Below are 17,515 nucleotides of genomic sequence, written 5' to 3'. Positions count from 1 at the left end.
AGGCCCCTGGCCCAGGGCCTTTCTCACTCTTAACGCTGCTGGCCTCAAGAATCAGGGCAGCCGGGTGACTCGTTGAGGCACACTTAGCGTGTGAGCAGTGAACTGATGACTCCGACCAAGTGAGTCCACTTTCGAAGTCTACCCTTGTCTTCCCACTGTGATCAAACTACCACTGGGGAAAGGCCGTAAAATGTCATTGTTTCAGCATCGAAAGAGTTCATTCTTATCATCTTCTGTGACTCACAATGAAAAATCTTGGCTTTGCTGTTCAAGCAGATTGTGTTGACATCTTGAACATATATGTGTGTGGATGTATGTGTGTGTGTGGATGTGTGTGTCTCCCTTTCTGTTTCGACTTTCACAAGGTAATTGTGTTACTTCTCTGCCAGATTTTGGTTCCCACAGATAATGAAGTCCATTCAGCATTGCCAAGGCTCCTTCCCACGACCAGTCTGGAAGATAATCTAACGAGAAGAAAAGATGCTTGAGCTTTTTAAGATGGAATGTGAGCAAAGCTGTTAAAAGAAAAAAAAAAAAAAACCAAAAACCAACAACCCAACCAACCAAAAGAACAAGGATTGTCAGTCATCATTTCAAATATCAGTAGTCTTTTTTTAGTGGCAGGAAATGAGGAATAGAGAAGGGTGTGTACATGAGTGTGTGTGTGTGTGTGTGTGTGTGTGTGTGTGTGAGATCAGCATGACAGCTATAACAAAGCTGTTCCTCGAAGGCTTACTGTGTGTCAAGCAGGGATTTTGCAGATGTCATTCCCTCATATCCCCCAGATATGCAAAGTAGATATTGGCTCTGTTTCTCAGATGGGGAAACTGAGGGGCTATCTAACCGCTCATTCTACCCTTCTGGAAAAGAGGGCAGGCCTCTGTGTTTTGTTCCTGACTGTGCTGGTAGACTCTTTGACCATGGGCAAGGCAGTCTCTCACGACTCGGATTTTATTCCCTGATCTGTAGACTGAAGAGGTTGGCCTGGGTATTGCATGTTTTTTCCATCTCTAAAAATCTCTGGTTCCAAGATTTTTAAAAGCATGAACTTGGTTTTCTAAGCCTGAGAACTTTTTAAGGGCCCGGTTGGTGTATTATTTATCCCAGTGCCTAGAGTTTATTGAAGAACAAATGAAAATCTGGCTTACATCAAAGTAAAAACAAAACCCAAGGTATTTATGGAAAAATTCTCTAAATAAAGTTAAAGGCCAAAGGTTAAACCAGAAAAAATATTATTTAAAACCTACTATTACAAATGTTAGTGTAAAATACTCAAGAAGTGAAGAAGAAAAGGAGGAGCCACCCCAGCGAAAAAGTAGGCAAAGGTCATGAGCTAAATATTTACTAAAGAAAAATGTAAGTGAACAGTAAACACTAAAATGATGTTCAAAGTTGTAAGAAGCACAATAAAAATGGGAATGATGTATCATTTCTCCTTATCCTACTGGAAAAGATTTGAAAGATCAGGATTGACTGGGGAGAAGGGCATCTCCAACATTGTCATCATTGGCATATAGGCTGGTCCCACCCAGTGTGGCATGTATGTTTCTAAGGAAATAGTTGCACAAGGACACAAAGATATAAGTACAAAGATATCCATTTAATCATTGTCATAACAGTGGAAAATAGGTGACCAAAATATCCATCAGTGGGGTAGTAAAGCCATAACATGGTGTAATATATTTATTCATTTTGGATGAAGATGTTGATCTATAGTTATGTAAATGGAAAGATGTCCATGATAACATCGAGTGGAGGGAAAACAAAGTGTATGCAGACTATGAGCAATTATGGGTGTAATCATTATATAAAAATAATTCAGAAGGACATACACCAACAGTGATTGTGACTCAGTGGTGACGTGATGATTAATTTCTATTTCTCCTGTGCTTTCATTTTTTGACTTTCTTTTTTGGTATGTCCGTCTATTGCTTTTGTAATGAGAAAAATAATAAAGACATTTCCATTTTTGGAATATATTTACTCTTATCAGTAGCCTGTGTATATTTTAAGCACTTTAAAAGAAATAAAGCATCATGGGACAGTTGTGGTTTTGATAATATTGGGTCGTATCACTTAGAAAAATACTTCGAATTTCCATTTAGTACAATCGTCATTTGATAAATAAAACTGTTAACTTTTGGCTTTGTGTATGTTTTGAGGAGTGTGTGAGAATTGCAGGAACATATGCTTTTCTACTTGGGACTTGTGTAGTTTGCCTCTTAGTGTTGAGGAAAAGTAGGAAAAGTTGAGGAGACATTATTGGGGTGAGTGCTGAGTGACGTAGGGCTGGACAGTGGGCTGGGTCCACTGGGTGGGTCTGCTGGGCCATAGGAAGCAGGGGAGACAGCCTGACACCTTACCCCTAAAAACTCTACTTTGCCTCTCCTGAGAATAACATAATGAGGATACCATTATCACACACAGAAAATTAATTTTTTTTAAAGATTTTATTTATTTATTTGACAGAGAGAGATCACAAATAGGCAGAGAGGCAGGCAGAGAGAGAGGAAGGGAAGCAGGGTCCCTGCTGAGCAGAGAGCCTGATGCAGGACTCTGTCCCAGGACCTTGGGATCAGGACCTGAGCTGAAGGCAGAGGCTTTAACCCACTGAGCCACCCAGGCACCCCAAAAATTAATTTTTTAAAAAATGTTTTTATTTATTTATTTGAAAGAGAGAGAGAGGAGAGAAAGGGTAGGGGAGGAGCAGAGGAAAAGGGACAAGCAGACCATGCTGAGCGTGGAGCCCAATGAGGGGCTTGATCCCATGACCCTGAGATCATGGCCTGAGCTAAAAGCAAGAGTCAGATGCTTAACTGACTGAGCCACCCATGCGCCCCTAGAAAAATTAATACTGATTCAATGATAATATCTGACATAAAATCTAAATTTAAATTTCTCTAGTTGTCTTCAAAATGTCTTTTAAAAGTTATTTCCCTCCTAATTCCAGATTCAGCCAAGGGTCATTTGGTTGTTTTATCTCTTTCTTCTCTCTTAATTTAGATTCTAGAACAATCTTCCTGCCTTTTGTCTTGTTTGCTTTTCATGACGTTGATTTACTTGAAGCATTTGGGCCAGTTGTCTTGTAGAATGCTCCACATTCTGGAGTTGCCTTACTGGTTTCTTAGGATTACATTCAGGTGAACTGGTTTTGGCCGGAATGCTGCTCAGGGGTTGTATCCGCTTCTTAATTCCATCACGTGAGGAGTCTTCTCTTGTCTGGTTGTCCCATTGTTGGGGAGACTCACTACATTTTCATGAATGGAAAGCTTTATCTCACAGAAAACAAAAAAAGTCAAGGGTATAAACTTTCCACGTGCTGTATCTTTATGTCTTTCATGAACGCAAAGAAAAGGTTTGTTAACAGGAAATATGCAAAAAAGAAACTATCAAGTGTTTCATTATCTGCTGAGGGTTTCAAATCCTTCCTTTTTTTTTTTTTTAAGGGAGAAAATGTAAATATTTGGTGAACCACCAACCTTTATCCCTGCATGTATAAAAGCAGGGTGGGGATGAGATATGGTATTGCTACTAGTGTTGGGTGCCTAGCCTGCATACTGTGAGTTGCTCAGAGACTAGCTGCCCTGTCCATTCTTCACTGTTGTAATAATACATTTTTTAATCTTAGGTTTTATTTTCTTTCCTGAGATTTGGGGCATATTATCTGAGAACTATTGAGCATACTCTCTCAGGACTGTGTTTTTGGTAGCCCGGGGCTTTGAATGCATTCTTGGCTTTCTTTCTTTTGTTTTGTTTTTTTTTTTTTTAAGATTTTAGTTATTTATTTGACAGACAAAGATCACAAGTAGGTAGAGAGACAGGCAGAGAGAGAGGGAGAAGCAGGTTCCCTTCTGAGCAGAGAGCCTGATGCAGGGCTCTATCCCAGGATCCTGAGATCATGACCTGAGCCAAAGGCAGAGGCTTAACCCACTGAGTCACACAGTCGCCCCGCATTCTTGGCTTTTTAAAAACAATTTCCTTCCTTAAGCCTCCATTTGGACTAACAGAATATGAAGAATATTTTCTTTTGGGTGACGGGATTCTAGCAGCCCTTCTTTCCTCTTAGAGGCCCCCCCTCAGGACGGACCCTGGGGAGTCTTGCTGAGGCAAGAGGAACTTGGGTGAAACAGGAGTCTTTGTGAAGATTTTAGGGGCGCCTGGTAACGTGGAGATGTTGATTCTCTTTTTCAGGGCATCTTTTATGACCAAAACCGTGCCTTGTGGAAATGAGCTTCATAAGTTCCTCATCTGGGACACTGCTGGGCAGGAACGGGTAAGTGTATGGGTTGTTGGCTTTCTAGGGAAAATACTGAGCCCGGTCTCCAAAGGAAGGTTTTTTTGTATTTGGCAAGACACTTGGTTGCAAGTGAGAGAAACCCAGCTTCAGTGATTTAATCAGAAAAGGAAGTGTGCTCTTCCACTGTGTGAAAAATGTATGGGGTCGCCCTCTTGAGTCAGGGCCAAGTTCAAGTCCTCCAAATGAATTGTCAGAGGCACCCTGCTCTGTCCCTGTTTCTCTGCTTGCTTCCTTCTAGACTGGCTTCATTTTTAGGCAGACTCACATCCTTTTCTTCCCTAAGGGTGGCAAGGATGTCTCCATCTGTGACCCCAGGCCCGCATTCTGCCTCCTGAGGAGTCCCACAGACAACAGCTCCTCTTTTCTCCAAGTTATGCCCCGTGTCTCATTGCCTGGTTTGGTCACGTGTTCCACTCCTGAACCTGACACTCTGTAGTAGTGTTCAAGGGGGATTTGGCACTCCTATTTGTATACACTACCCCTAGAGGTAGGGGCTGCCATCAGCCCCATCTGAGCCACACCAGTGGGAAGTCCCGTAGACTTAGTTACCCAAGGAAAATCTGGGTTCTTTTACTGGAAAATGGGACAATGGACGTTGGGTTACCAGAAACATCCAATGACTTGTCTCATTCCTAATTCCTTTGATTTGCCAAAAATGTTGATGGAGAAGATTATTTAAGAAGCTCGTGTTTTTAGATTTTAAAAAGTGAAATGGTTACCAACACAGTTTGTCTATAATAGGACAGTGTAAGCACTGGAGTGTGTATTATCAAAGTTGAAAGGGGTGGTCCAGATAAGTGACAGGGATAACCACTAGCTTGTCTTCCACGGGAGCTTCCATCCTGCTCAAAACTTTCATAAGAGAAGGGTGCCTGGGTGGCTCAGTGGGTTAAGCCTCTGCTTTTGGCTCAGGTCATGATCTCAGGGTCCTGGGATGGAGCCTCGCATTAGGTTCTCTGCTCAGGAGGGAGCCTGCTTCCCCATCTCTCTCTGCTTGCCTCTTTGCCTATTTGTGATCGCTCCCTCTCTCTGTCAAATAAATAAATAAATTCTTAAAAAAAAAAAACAAAACCTTTCATCAGAGCTAACAATTATGGAGTAAACTAGGTTGAGCTTGTCGGATTCAAACTCACGTGTCACCTTCTCTACCGACCTATCCTATTCAAAGGTCAATACTTCCCCTTTTCCCACCCTTGCTCCACTCACTTCCTTTTTCTCCACAGCTCTTACCACCTTGTAATATGCTACTGAATTCCATTTTTGATTATCTATCCCTCAAAGCAAGAGAACCCAGGGATAAAGCATCCTTTTCATTATCGGCTCCTAACTAGTCAAGTGTGTGTTTCTGTAACTTTAATTTTATATAACTCCCAACTCCAGCATTTGTAGATTAAGGCTACTAGAGTTTTAAAGATGTCTTTCTCCTTAATCAGGACGAATCTTCTGGCCTACAAACGCTAACCTCATTAGAACGTCTTCTATTTCACTGCTAAGTTGAGAGCACAGATTTGCACCCACGAAGTCGCTACCTAGAGCACCTCTCTGTTAGTCCGCTGTGCCTGCTGACCTCTGAAATGAAAGGATGGATGCTAGGAGAAAATATCTACTCAGGGATCTCGTCTTTACATAGCTTCCTTTTTATCTACTTTGTGTGTATATTTGTAGTATGTAGATCTGCTAGGGTTTGGGGGTTTGGGGTTTGGTTTTTTGGTTATTAATTTAAACTTAAGCAGAGAAGCTTTCTTGCTCCCATTTTTACTTTTGGCCATGAAGTAGCTGCTTTTGCAGCCACTTTTAATGAATGTCAGTCAATTTTACCAAAAGACTTAGCCATACTAATGCTTCTACTATTGATGGGTATTTCCCGAGGGCTAGCTGCATTCCTTGCACTGTTCGCATGCCTTCCATGTACTAACAAACACCCTTAGTCCTCTCGCAGCACTCTGAAGTGGGGACTATTTTATCCCTCTTTATATGTGAGGTCACAGAGGGACAGAGAGGTTAAATCACTTGCTCAAGGTCACACAGCCCATTAGGTGGAAAGCTGAAATCTGGATCCAGCAGTCTGGGTCCTGAGCTTTGCTTTGTAGTTTTGTTCTGCTTTAAAAATCACACAAGAGCCATGCAGCCAAGAGTAAAATTATCCAAAAATCCCACCACCCAGATATCTCCACTGTTTTTTAAACTTAGTTTTTACATTGAAGGATAATTGACATTAAAATACTAGCTTCAGGTGTACATCGTAGTGATCTGATATTCTTATACATTATGAAATGATCCCCGCAATAAGTCTAGTTTCCACTATTGACATTAGTGACCATTCTGCAGCTCTCACACTTTGCATGTGTTGGTAACTTCATATCAAAACGCTCAGGGTTCTTTTTTTCATTTTAAGATTTTATTTATTTGTCAGAGAGAGAGAGAGCAGGAGAGAGCGAGAGCGTGCGCACACAAGCAGGCAAGCAGGCAGAGGCAGAGAGAGAAGCAGGCTCCCCACTGAACAAGGAGCCGGACACAGGACTCGATCCCGGGACCGTGGGATCATGACCTGAGCCGAAGGCAGCGGCTTAACCCACTGAGCCATCCAGGCATCTCAAAGCGTTCAGGGTTCTTTATAACCTGCCATTTTCACTTGGTAATAATGGTGTTCCTGAAGAGAGATTTCTGTATAAGCTAAACGGAGTATTTGACATGTCTTTACCTATTTTGATATAATTCAAGTAGGTGACTGCTTTTGATGAAATTCGGTCCTCTAAAGTAACTGCTATAGTTTGTAGCTTGCTCTCTGACCATCTCAAAGCAAAACAGCAATAGAAAATCTTCCGTATGACCAGATTTCTAATTATTTTAATTGCTTTTCCTGAAATTTGACGGTTGGAGATGATAGACATCTGTGCTTATGTTGCAATGTATGTAATTTTTAAAAGCTTAGTATTATATATGTTATTATATTGTACATATTGTATCATATACTATTTATTATGTTACTGTATCAGAGTTATATAAATTCTTACTAGTATCTATTTTTGTAATTATTAGTGTTATGTGTGGAAGGCCAAGTGCACACTTGTGCTTTAGGGAGGAGGGACTGACTTTTGGGTGATAACTTCAGGGGGATGCTTTTTAGAATTTTGATTTGTGGAGAATGTGTGAGAAATGCCTGCACAGCCTTTGTGGTCATCGAACCCTCTAACCCTCGAAGGCCTGGTTTAGTTATCCTCAGGCCGTCCTTGTCTGCTATCCCTCCATGCCGTCTTGCATCTCTCCAGTGATGGCATTTTCTCTGCCGTGCTAGTGGCTTGTTGCTGGATTTAATCATGCTTGTAATGACGTTGCCTAATGTTGGAGCTAAAAATACCTTCCCGGCTGCTGCGTGTGCCTTATGCTATTTGTTCTGTCTCATTAATTGTTGGAGTCCAGCGCGCTCCATTATCCCTCCATATCCTTGTAGAAATTGGCTCCTGTACTTCTTAGTCTCCACACTTTTAAACAAACAAAATCTCCTTGGATTTATGATTTGATAAGATGAAGACATCGATGCTGTGTCCTCAAAGGGGGGTAATGTTCAGTACAGTGCTTTGCATGTGTTAATTACTCAGTATTTGTTTATTTGTGGAACTAGTGAAACACTTCTGCCTAGCGTACACGATATTAATTCTGGACTACATTTGTGGCACAAATTCATAGTCTGGAAAAATCACTCTTCCATCTGAGTACGGGAAATATAAAAGGAGCCCTCTCTCTCTTCCTCCCTCTCTCGTAGAAGAGAGTGTTCATTCTTGATGTGCTGTCTTAATTAGGCTTTTCATTCAACTATATATGGCGGACATCCTGTGATCCTTTCAATGGCAAACAGTAATCCATAAATCACCTCTGTAAAAAAGTGTTTTCAGATTCAACCATTTTCAGTTAACCAAGCGATTGTTGAATCCAGTTTTTTAGGAGCTTACCGTTTTCGAGATTTGTATATTCAGTTTTTTGCTGTCAAGACGGGTGGAGTGGGAGCAAGAGTGCCATTGGAGTGCCCATGTTGTAGTGTTGGTGTGAGCTTTTGGGGGTTTTTATCCTGTCCTCTTGTAATGAGTTGTTGTGCTGCTTTGTGATCTATGAGGAGAACTCAGCAGTAGGTCAGCAGATGACTCCTGTGAGCTCAGAGGAGCTCAAAATGGTCCCAGGGGAGAGAAAGGAATTTATCTGCTCAGCTTTGTCCTCCTGTCTCCCACTGACCAAGGTTTGTAATGGGGAGATGAGACTTCTGTCCTACTGTGTCAACACATCCATCTTTCCCTTTGGGTTTCCTTTTCACTCCCTTCTTTGCTTTTCCACATAAACTGGGGACTAGAATATTTTCATTGTTATTAAAAATGTTTGGGGGCACCCAGGTGGCTCAGTCGGTTAAGTGGCTGATTTTGGCTCCGGTCACAGTCTCGGGGTTATGAGATCAAGTCCCACATCGGGTTCCATGCTGAGCGTGGAGCCTGCTTGGGATTCTTTCTCCCCCTTGGCCCTCCCCCGGAAAAGAAAGTCTCATCAATAGGAATTGCAGTCTCCACATTCTAGATGTGTGCTTCCAAATCATTCTGTTTTTGCTTTAAAACAAAATTACAGGGGCTCCTGTGTGGTTCAGTGGGTTGAGCCTCTGCCTTTGGCTCAGGTCATGATCTCAGGGTTCTGGGATCGAGCCCCGCATTGGGCTCTCTGCTCAGCAGGGAGCCTGCTTCCCCCAGCCTTGCCTGCCTGTCTGCCTACTTGTGATCTCTGTCTGTCAAATAAGTAAATAAAATCTTAAAAAAAAAAAAACCACAATTGCAATTCATAGGATATGTCCATTAAAATGTTCATATCTTGAAAGAATTCCATGCTTCATTTTCTTGGTCTGATCTGTGAGAACAATATCATTCTAAGAATCTAACATGAACAAATATGAACATCATCTCATTACCTTGTTTCACTTGGGTTGAAGTCAGTGTTATGGCTGTCTATCTGCCCTACTGCCTCAGAAAGAATTATTGTATTTATAAAATTTGGGTTTCAAATGCACCACAGCCACAAATTCCACAAAGGTGAGTTGATGGTTCTTTGGTTAGAATAAAAGCTCTCCTCTGACTCTAACATATCTGGAGTCGACTAGATTGACTTCTGAAATCAAGTTCATCATTATACACTTTTTAAAAAAATTTTTTCAAAAAAAGATTTTATTTATTTATTTGACAGATAGAGATCACAAGTAGGCAGACAGGCAGGCCGAGAGAGAGGACGAAGCAAGCTCCCTGGTGAGCAGAGAGCCCAATGCAGGGCTCAATCCCAGGACCCTGGGATCATGACCTGAGCCGAAGGCAGAGGCTTAACCCACTGAGCCACCCAGGTGCCCCTCATCATTATATACTTTTCAAAGATGAAATTGGAGAACACATGTGCAGATTAAAAAATAGCCCCACCCCCTCCAATACTTAGTAGGAATTATGGAGTTTTGAACTTAATGGTAAAAATGACATGATGCAAAGATTTGTGTAAGAAGGTATATAATTTTTAACGACTATCTTTTTTGGGGTATTTAAAAAATTGATGGAACACTGAAAATGCAAGAAATGCTAAATAAGAACAATATTGAATACTGTAGAGGACCTGTATGATCTTATAAAAGATGGAACTGTTGTTGAATTCTGCATATGATCTTAAATAAACAAGACTATTTAGAATTTAGAATATAATTATTTAGAATTTAGAATACTATTATTAACTATTTCAGGTGTTTAGTTAATAATGGTTGTGCGTGTTAATTTTTCTTCCTTTTTATTTATTTATTTATTTATTTAAAATTTGTTTTTTAAAGATTTTATTTATTTATTTGACAGAGAGAGATCACAAGTAGGCAGAGAGGCAGGCAGAGAGAGAGGAGGAAGCGGGCTCCCTGCTGAGCAGAGAGCCCGATGCGGGACTCGATCCCAGGACCCTGAGATCATGACCTGAGCCGAAGGCAGCGGCTTAACCCACTGAGCCACCCAGGCGCCCTTTTCTTCCTTTTTAAAATCTTTTTATTTAAAAGTACTCTTATACTGGGGTGCCTGGGTGGCTCAGTCAGTTAAATGGCTGACTCTTGATCTCCACTCAGGTCTCGATCTGAGGGTTGTGAGTTCAAGTGCCATGTTGGGCTCCACAATGGGTATGGGGTCTACAGAAACAAAAACAAAGACTTTTATACCTACAGAAAATTTATAAAAATATCACAGAGCTCGGGTCGCCTGGGTGGCTCAGTGGATTAAAGCTGCTGACTTCTGCTCAGGTCATGATCTCAGGGTCCTGGGATCAAGCCCCGCATCAGGCTCTCTGATCAGCAGGGAGTCTGCTTCCCTGTCTCTCTCTGCCTGTCTCTCTGCCTACTTGTGATCTCTGTCTGTCAAATAAATAAAAGCTTTAAAAAAAATATCACAGAGCTCTCTAGTTTAAGTGGCTCTGCCTCAAGCTGTGGGTGTTTCTGTGGGGTGGCAGAGGCTTGCTTGTTCATCCTGGGGTTAGAGAGGCAGTAGTACCTGAGGAAGCTCTCCTCGGTCGATGCAGAAGCACAAGCAGCAAGGCACAGACACAAGGCCTTTTAATGCTAGGGTCCGACTGAGCCCATGACACATGGCCTATCTTCCATTGGCCGAGGCAAGGCATGTGGCTCAGCCCAAAGTCAAGTGACGACACATGGCCTTTAGAGGAAGTGAGAAACTACACTGGCATAAACAGCGGTTCACGCAGAGGTGAGCACTTAATTGTTGGTCATAATGTTGTCTGCCACAGGCTACTACTGGATTCTCTCAATCTGTGTACTTTGGAGGCTCCACTTTGTGCGTTCTTGAACTTCTTTTCAGAGCCTACCTCAGTCTTTCCCCACTGAGTTCTACTTTTACCCACTCTACAATGTTTCATCCAAAATGAATTTCTTGTGAAGAAATCTGAAACTGTAGAGATAATGTTTGCCCTCCTGTGGCTGTTGAGATACAGCGGATCCTTGAACAACGTGAGGGTTAGGGGTGCTGACCCTCTACATAGCTTAAAATCCACGTACAACTTTGGACCCTCCCCAAAACATAATTACTGGTACCTACTGTTGCCAAGAAGTCTTCCTGAGAACACATATTGTGTGCGATGCATGTCATACACTGTACTCCTACCATAAAGCCAGCTCTGGAAAAGAAAATGTTATTAGAAAATCGTAACAGAAAATGGGTTTACAGTACTGGACTTAAAAAAAAAATCTGCCTTTAAGTGGATGTGTGCAGTTCAAACCCATGTTCAAGGGTCCACTGTAGTATATTCATTACTTCCTGGTCCCTGAGATGGTCTCTCCCCATGTTTCTGAAAAGAGCCAGTGAAGGTAGCTGTGGTGTGAAATTCTCTATTTACCTGTTCCTTGACAGGGGAACTCTTTTCCTGTCCACTCCTGCACACGTTCTAGACTTGCTTGAAGCTTCGATCTCATCAGCTTTTTGTTTTCATTCCCTGTTTCACCTGCGAAGCAGCTGAGCCATGCTTTCCTCTTTTTTGGATAATCCATCCTGGAGTCTTAGTGGTTGGAAATAAAATGAACTTATAAATGCTTTTGTCTGCATTTGTTTCTGTGGGGATTATCAGCGTGTAGAGTATTACCTCTCTTTTGGAGAAACGGCTTTATTGAGGGATGCCTGGGTGTCTGAAGTGTCTGCCTTCAGCTCAGGTCATGATCCCAGGGTCCTGGGATCAAGCCTCGAGTCAGGCTCCCTGCTCAGCAGGAAGCCTGCTTCTCCCTTTCCCTGCTGCTCATGTTCTTTCTCAAATAAATAAATGAAATCTTAAAAAAAAAGGGGGGGGGCAGGGAGAAAAACAGGGGCACCTGGGTGGCTCGGTAGGTTAAACCTCTGCCTTCAGCTCAGGTCATGATCTCAGGTCCTGGGATTGAGCCCCGCATTGGACTCCTTGCTCAGCAGGAGCCTGCTTCCCACCCCGCCACCTCGCCTGCCTCTCTGCCTACTTGTGATCTCTCTCTGTCAAGTAAATAAATAAAATCTTTAAAAAAAAATACAAACCCACCTTTAATGAGATATAATTCACAGACCATACAGTTGACTCACTTAAAGGGTACAGTTCAGTGGACTCTAGTATGTTAAGATTGTACAACTGTTGCCACAATTAATTTTAAACCCATTAATAGTCATTGCCCATTTCTTCCTAAGTCCCCCAGCCCTTGGCTGCTTTCTGCCTCTAGATTCACCTCCTTTGGACATTTCATATAAATGGAATCATGCTGGGTGTTTTGAGGACTGGCTTCTTAACACTTAGCATAATGTTACCAATGTTCATCCACACTGTAACTTGAATCAGTGCTTCTTTTCTTTTTCATGGCTGACTAATACTCCATTCTATGAATGCCATACATTTTGTTTATCCATTTATCAAGTGATGGACATTTAGATCGCTTCCACATTTGGGCTCTTAAGAGTAATGCTGCTTTAAGCATTTACGTACAAGTTTTTATTTAGATAGCTTTATTTGTTCTTTAATCTCTTGGGAATATATCTGGGACTGAAATTGATGGGTCTTCTAGTAATTCTATGTTTAGTATTTTGAAGATCCACCAAACTTCTCCAAAGTCACTGCACCATTTTATATCCCTACCCACAATGTACAAGGTTCTGCATTCCCACCAACACTTGTCTTTGCCAGACTCAGGGTTATTCCTTTATGTTCTTCTAAGAACTTCATAGTTTCAGCTCTTGCCTTTAGCTCTATGATTCATTTGTTATAATTTTTGCATATCTTAGAAGGAGGGGATTCAACTTTACTCTCCTTGTCTTGCTATCATACAAAATCATTTGTCCCAACACAGTTTGTTGAAAAGATTATTCTTTGCCCAAATTGATTTTCTTGGCACCTTTGTTGATGTGATAATCAGTTGACCACGAATGTGTGGTTTAATTCTGGACTCAGTTCTCTTTCTTTGATCTAATTTTTACCCTTCTGTCAATACCACGGTGCCCTGATTGCTGCAGGCTTTGCAGCAAATTTGAAAATTAGGAAGTATGAGTCCTCTACCTTTGTCCTTTATCAAGAATGTTGCGGCTATTCTGCGTCCCTTTCATTTCACAGGAATTTTAGGATAGGAGTTTACATTTTTGCAAAAACTCCAGATGTATTTGTTAGTGATTATGTTAAATGTGTAGATGAATATGAAGTCACCTACTCCTTAAGCCTTTAAGTTATAAGTGGTAAGCAAGTTGCAAGCTGTTTTCATCTTTAATTGTGGACCGGAAGTATAGCCTTGACCTCAGAATGGTACCTTAAGAAAAAATTCTGAATACACGTTAAATCTTTGAAATATTAAAATGTGTTTCCTGTAACAAATTCATATAGAACTCTAAATAAAGTTATATTTATGAAGTGATCACTTACAATTTACCAAAATATTACTCGATTTGAACTGCATGATACTTGACTGAATTATGTTTTTTTTTAAAAATGAACCTATATTCAAAATAGTATTAATTGCCGCTGATTTAGTTTTTTTCAGCAGTATTATCTAATCCAGGGCCAGACTTTATTACTTTAATAGATACTATTCAAGACAGTGTGACAATATGCTGAAATCCATTGATTCAAAGGCTTATAGTGACTCTCCTAGTGAGTGTACAGACTTCCTCCCCCCCAATTTTAAGATGTTTCATGCACTCCAGAAAATAATATGATAAGTATATTAACACCACCAAGATTTGTTTACTCTTTGCTTGTTCCTGGTTGGGGTGCCTGGGTGACTCAGTTGGTGAAACATCTGTCTTCAGCTCAGGTCATGATCCCGGAGTCCGGGGATCGAGTCCCACATGGGGGCTCCCTGCTCAGTGGACAGCCTGCTTCTCCCTCTGCCTGCCGCTCCCCCTGCTTGTGCGTGCTCTCTGTCAAATAAATAAATAAAGTCTCGGAAAAAAAAAAAAAAGGAATTTTCCTGGGATCTGAGTACCCGAAGAAGGCAAACTCTCACTGATGCCCTCCAGAAGCCAACGGCTTAGTGGTTTGTGGAACCATGCTGGTGTTCGTCTCGTTCGTCCTTAATTTGCAGGCCCTCCCAGGCTCCTACAGGGACAGGACGACATAGGCAGAGACAGCTGAGAGGCAGCCAAGCCAGGCTGAGGCTGAAATGCCCCCGTGGGTCCCTGAGAAAGAAAAGAGAACTAAGGTAGCAGATAGCTGAGGTCAAGTTGGGGCTTGACAAACATCAAAAGAAACTTTTTTTGGCTTTCTTTCCTTCTTTCTTCGGGGCCCCAGACTCTGTGGTCAAGAGAGTGGTTCTCTTTTCATCAACTGTGACCAAAGTCAGAGGAAATTTTGACCTTTGGATGTCCTTGAAGAATGGGGCCTGTTAGAAACTCAGAATGAGCTGTTCTTTGTTTCCTTCTTGCTTGCCCCGTGGCCTCTGGCAATGCAGGCCTGGCTCCAAGCCGCAGCAGCAAAAAGCACAGGCAGACTCTGCTCCTCACCCATGGCTGGAGGGAAATTACTTCGCCCTTAAACCTTTCCCACACCCACGAGAGAATTTACCTTCAGTGGAAGAGGGTCAGTCCCTGGTTTTGCTTTCCTTCTCCGCCTATCACAAGAGAACACTGCTTTTATTGATTGATTTATTTTTAAAAGATTTTATTTATTTACTTGACAGACAGATCACAAGCAGGCAGAGAGGCAGGCAGAGAGAAAGGGGGAAGCAGGCTCCCTGCTGAGCAGAGAGCCCGGGACTCCATCCCAGGACCCCGAGGCCATGACCTGAGCTGAAGGCAGAGGCTTAACCCACTGAACCACCCAGGCGCCCGAGAACGCTGCTTTTAATCAGTACACATTGATGTCCTGATTGGGAAAATATTCCTCCTCGCCACACTCCACTCTTGTCACTCCCCCTCAAAAGGAAAACCCGACGCAGACTGTGTAGTAAGGAGACACACAGAAGCCTGCGAATCTGGTAAAAACTGTTAAAAATGAGGTAAACAGTTCCTCAGATAGGACTGTGCCCCGTCATCTCCTTTTAGAAGAAGCCTCAGGAATCCCCTACAGCCAAAGAGGTCAGTGGATCTTTAAAACTTGGTGACAGAAGCTGCGGAAGGAAAGGGTGACTGTGGCATTCGAGTTGGGGTATCCGATGGCAGCAGGGTCCAGAGTCACCACTGTGGGCAGGCCTGGTTCCCAGAGGTGTCCTGTTTGGGGGGGGGGGGTTTGGCGTCATTTAGGAAATTAGGAGATGGGGGGAGAATGCCACTGGCGGGAAAGAAAGAGGAAGGACATGGCCATGTATTGAAATGAATTTAGTAAGTCCTAAGGGAAACCCCAAGCACTAGTGCCCTCAAGCCTGTGCCATGGGAAGGCCGGAAGTGAGGGAGAGGAAATGAGGAGTGGACAGACAGGAACAGCAGAGAGGGTAGCCTCGAGCGTCAAGTCTTACACAGCAAGAATGAGCTTCTCCTGCTCACAAGTGGCCCTGGCCCCTTGGTCCCGCAGCTCCCTCTCTGTCACAGTCGACCCCACTGTGGTCCTTTAGGCCCCGGTAGGTCTCCCCTCCTCCAGGCCTGCCTGCACTGCCCCACTGGGCGGTGGGGGGAGGGTGGACGGTGGCAGGAGTGTTCTGGGAGGGAGGGTCATGCCACCAGGGGAAGATCCTTCACAAGTCAGGCAATGACATTTTCCTGGTGTGTATTTTGGTCTGGGACGGCCTAAGTAGCTTCTAATTATGAAGCATTGTCTGTGCCTCCTGGGTTGAGGCCAGTTTCCGTTCTCCTACTCTCTGCGGGCAAAGACTTGCGCTGAGGAAGAAGCAGCTAAGAAGCACTTTATCTGGTTGTGTTTTTCTCCCCTCTCCCTGCCCCCCCCATTCCCCCCTCTCCCTCCCCACTCCTCCCCACTTCGCTTTTTACCTTCCTGCATCTACTTTCCTAAGTCTGGTTCAAATACAGACCAAGCCCGGGAATGTCATTCGTGACAAGGGAATTAGGCACACGGACTTCGTTTAAGAACAAAAGAGCGTGCTCCTGAGGTGCCAAAGGACGTGTCCAAGCAGGAACAGCTGGCGTGTCCTTAGAACACAGAGCTCGCTGTTTGGAGAAGGTTATCCCCAGAGCGGCCCCTTTGAAGGCGGCCTGACTCCACTCCTCTTCTGCACCTTCTGTTTGTCTCCTGGGGCGGCTCCAACAGATCCCTCACAGCTCCCTCCCAGTTCTGAAAGTCAGGAGTCCAAGTAGGGCTCACCAGGCCAAGAGCAAGACATAGGTAGTGCTGTTTTCCTTTCTGGAGGCTTTGGGATAGAATCCGTTTCTGGCCTTTCTCAGAGGCTGCCGCATTCCCTAGTTTGTGCACGCATTCCTCCCCCCATCCTCAAGGCCAGCCGCAGAGCCATCTTCCAAGCTCTCTGACTCTCTTGCCTCCCTCCGCCGTTTATGAAGACCCTGATGCTGCTGTTGGACACTGTACGATAATCTTCTCATCTCAAGGTCAGCTGTCAGCACTCTTTTTTTTTTTTTTAAATCTTTTCTTAACTTTTTACTGGCATATACTTTTAACAGAATAAAATGCACAAATTGTAGACATTAATTATAAGTTTGTTGAGTTTCGACAATTGTATGTACCTATGCAACCACAATCCCAATCAAGATATAAGACATTTACATTATCTGAAAAAGACCCACTTGCCTCCTTTCATTTAATTTTCCCCAGAAAGAAATCACTTAAAAATTAATAAACTTTATTGTTTAAAGCAGTTTTAGGCCACAGCAAAATTGAAGGGGAAAATATAAAGATTTACCATATACCCTTGCCCCCACACATACATAGCTTTTCCCACTGTCAACATCCCACAGCTATCAGCACTCTTAATTCCATTAGCAACCTCAATGCCCCCTTGCCATGGAGCATAACATATTTACGGGTCCCAGGGATTAAGATATGGACATCTTTGGGGATTGTTGTTCTACCTTCCACCGCCCTAGAATAGTTCCCATCATGTACCGGGTGATCAAGAGATACTTATTGAATGACTGAATATGTTTAGTATAAGACCGTATCAGCATTATATCAATTTATGCAGCATTTCATTTTGGGGAAGCAACTGAGGAATGGAAACAGTATGGAATTTGGAGTCAGAAGAGCTGTGTTCAAGGGCTGGTTATAGCCTTTAAGAGCTGTGTGTCTGTGGGCAATTTACTGAACCATTTGGAGCCCAGTTTCTCA

The 17,515-nt window shown here is 42.9% G+C and overlaps 1 protein-coding gene across 1 annotated transcript in view; it reads left to right on the top strand.

The window, feature by feature from the left end:
* RAB31 (RAB31, member RAS oncogene family) overlaps positions 1-17,515 on the top strand; it is a 127,577-nt gene that overhangs the window by 61,548 nt on the left and 48,514 nt on the right. Inside the window, exon 3 of the mRNA XM_004742704.3 lies at positions 4,192-4,273. Coding sequence (XP_004742761.1) covers positions 4,192-4,273 — 82 coding nt within the window. The remainder of the gene's footprint in view (positions 1-4,191; positions 4,274-17,515) is intronic.

This window comes from Mustela putorius, unplaced genomic scaffold, assembly GCF_011764305.1.
Source record: "Mustela putorius furo isolate JIRA1106 unplaced genomic scaffold, ASM1176430v1.1 tig00003858_pilon_pilon_pilon, whole genome shotgun sequence".
NCBI classification, from domain to species: Eukaryota; Metazoa; Chordata; class Mammalia; order Carnivora; family Mustelidae; genus Mustela; species Mustela putorius.
This window is presented reverse-complemented; position numbering and strand designations above follow the sequence as displayed.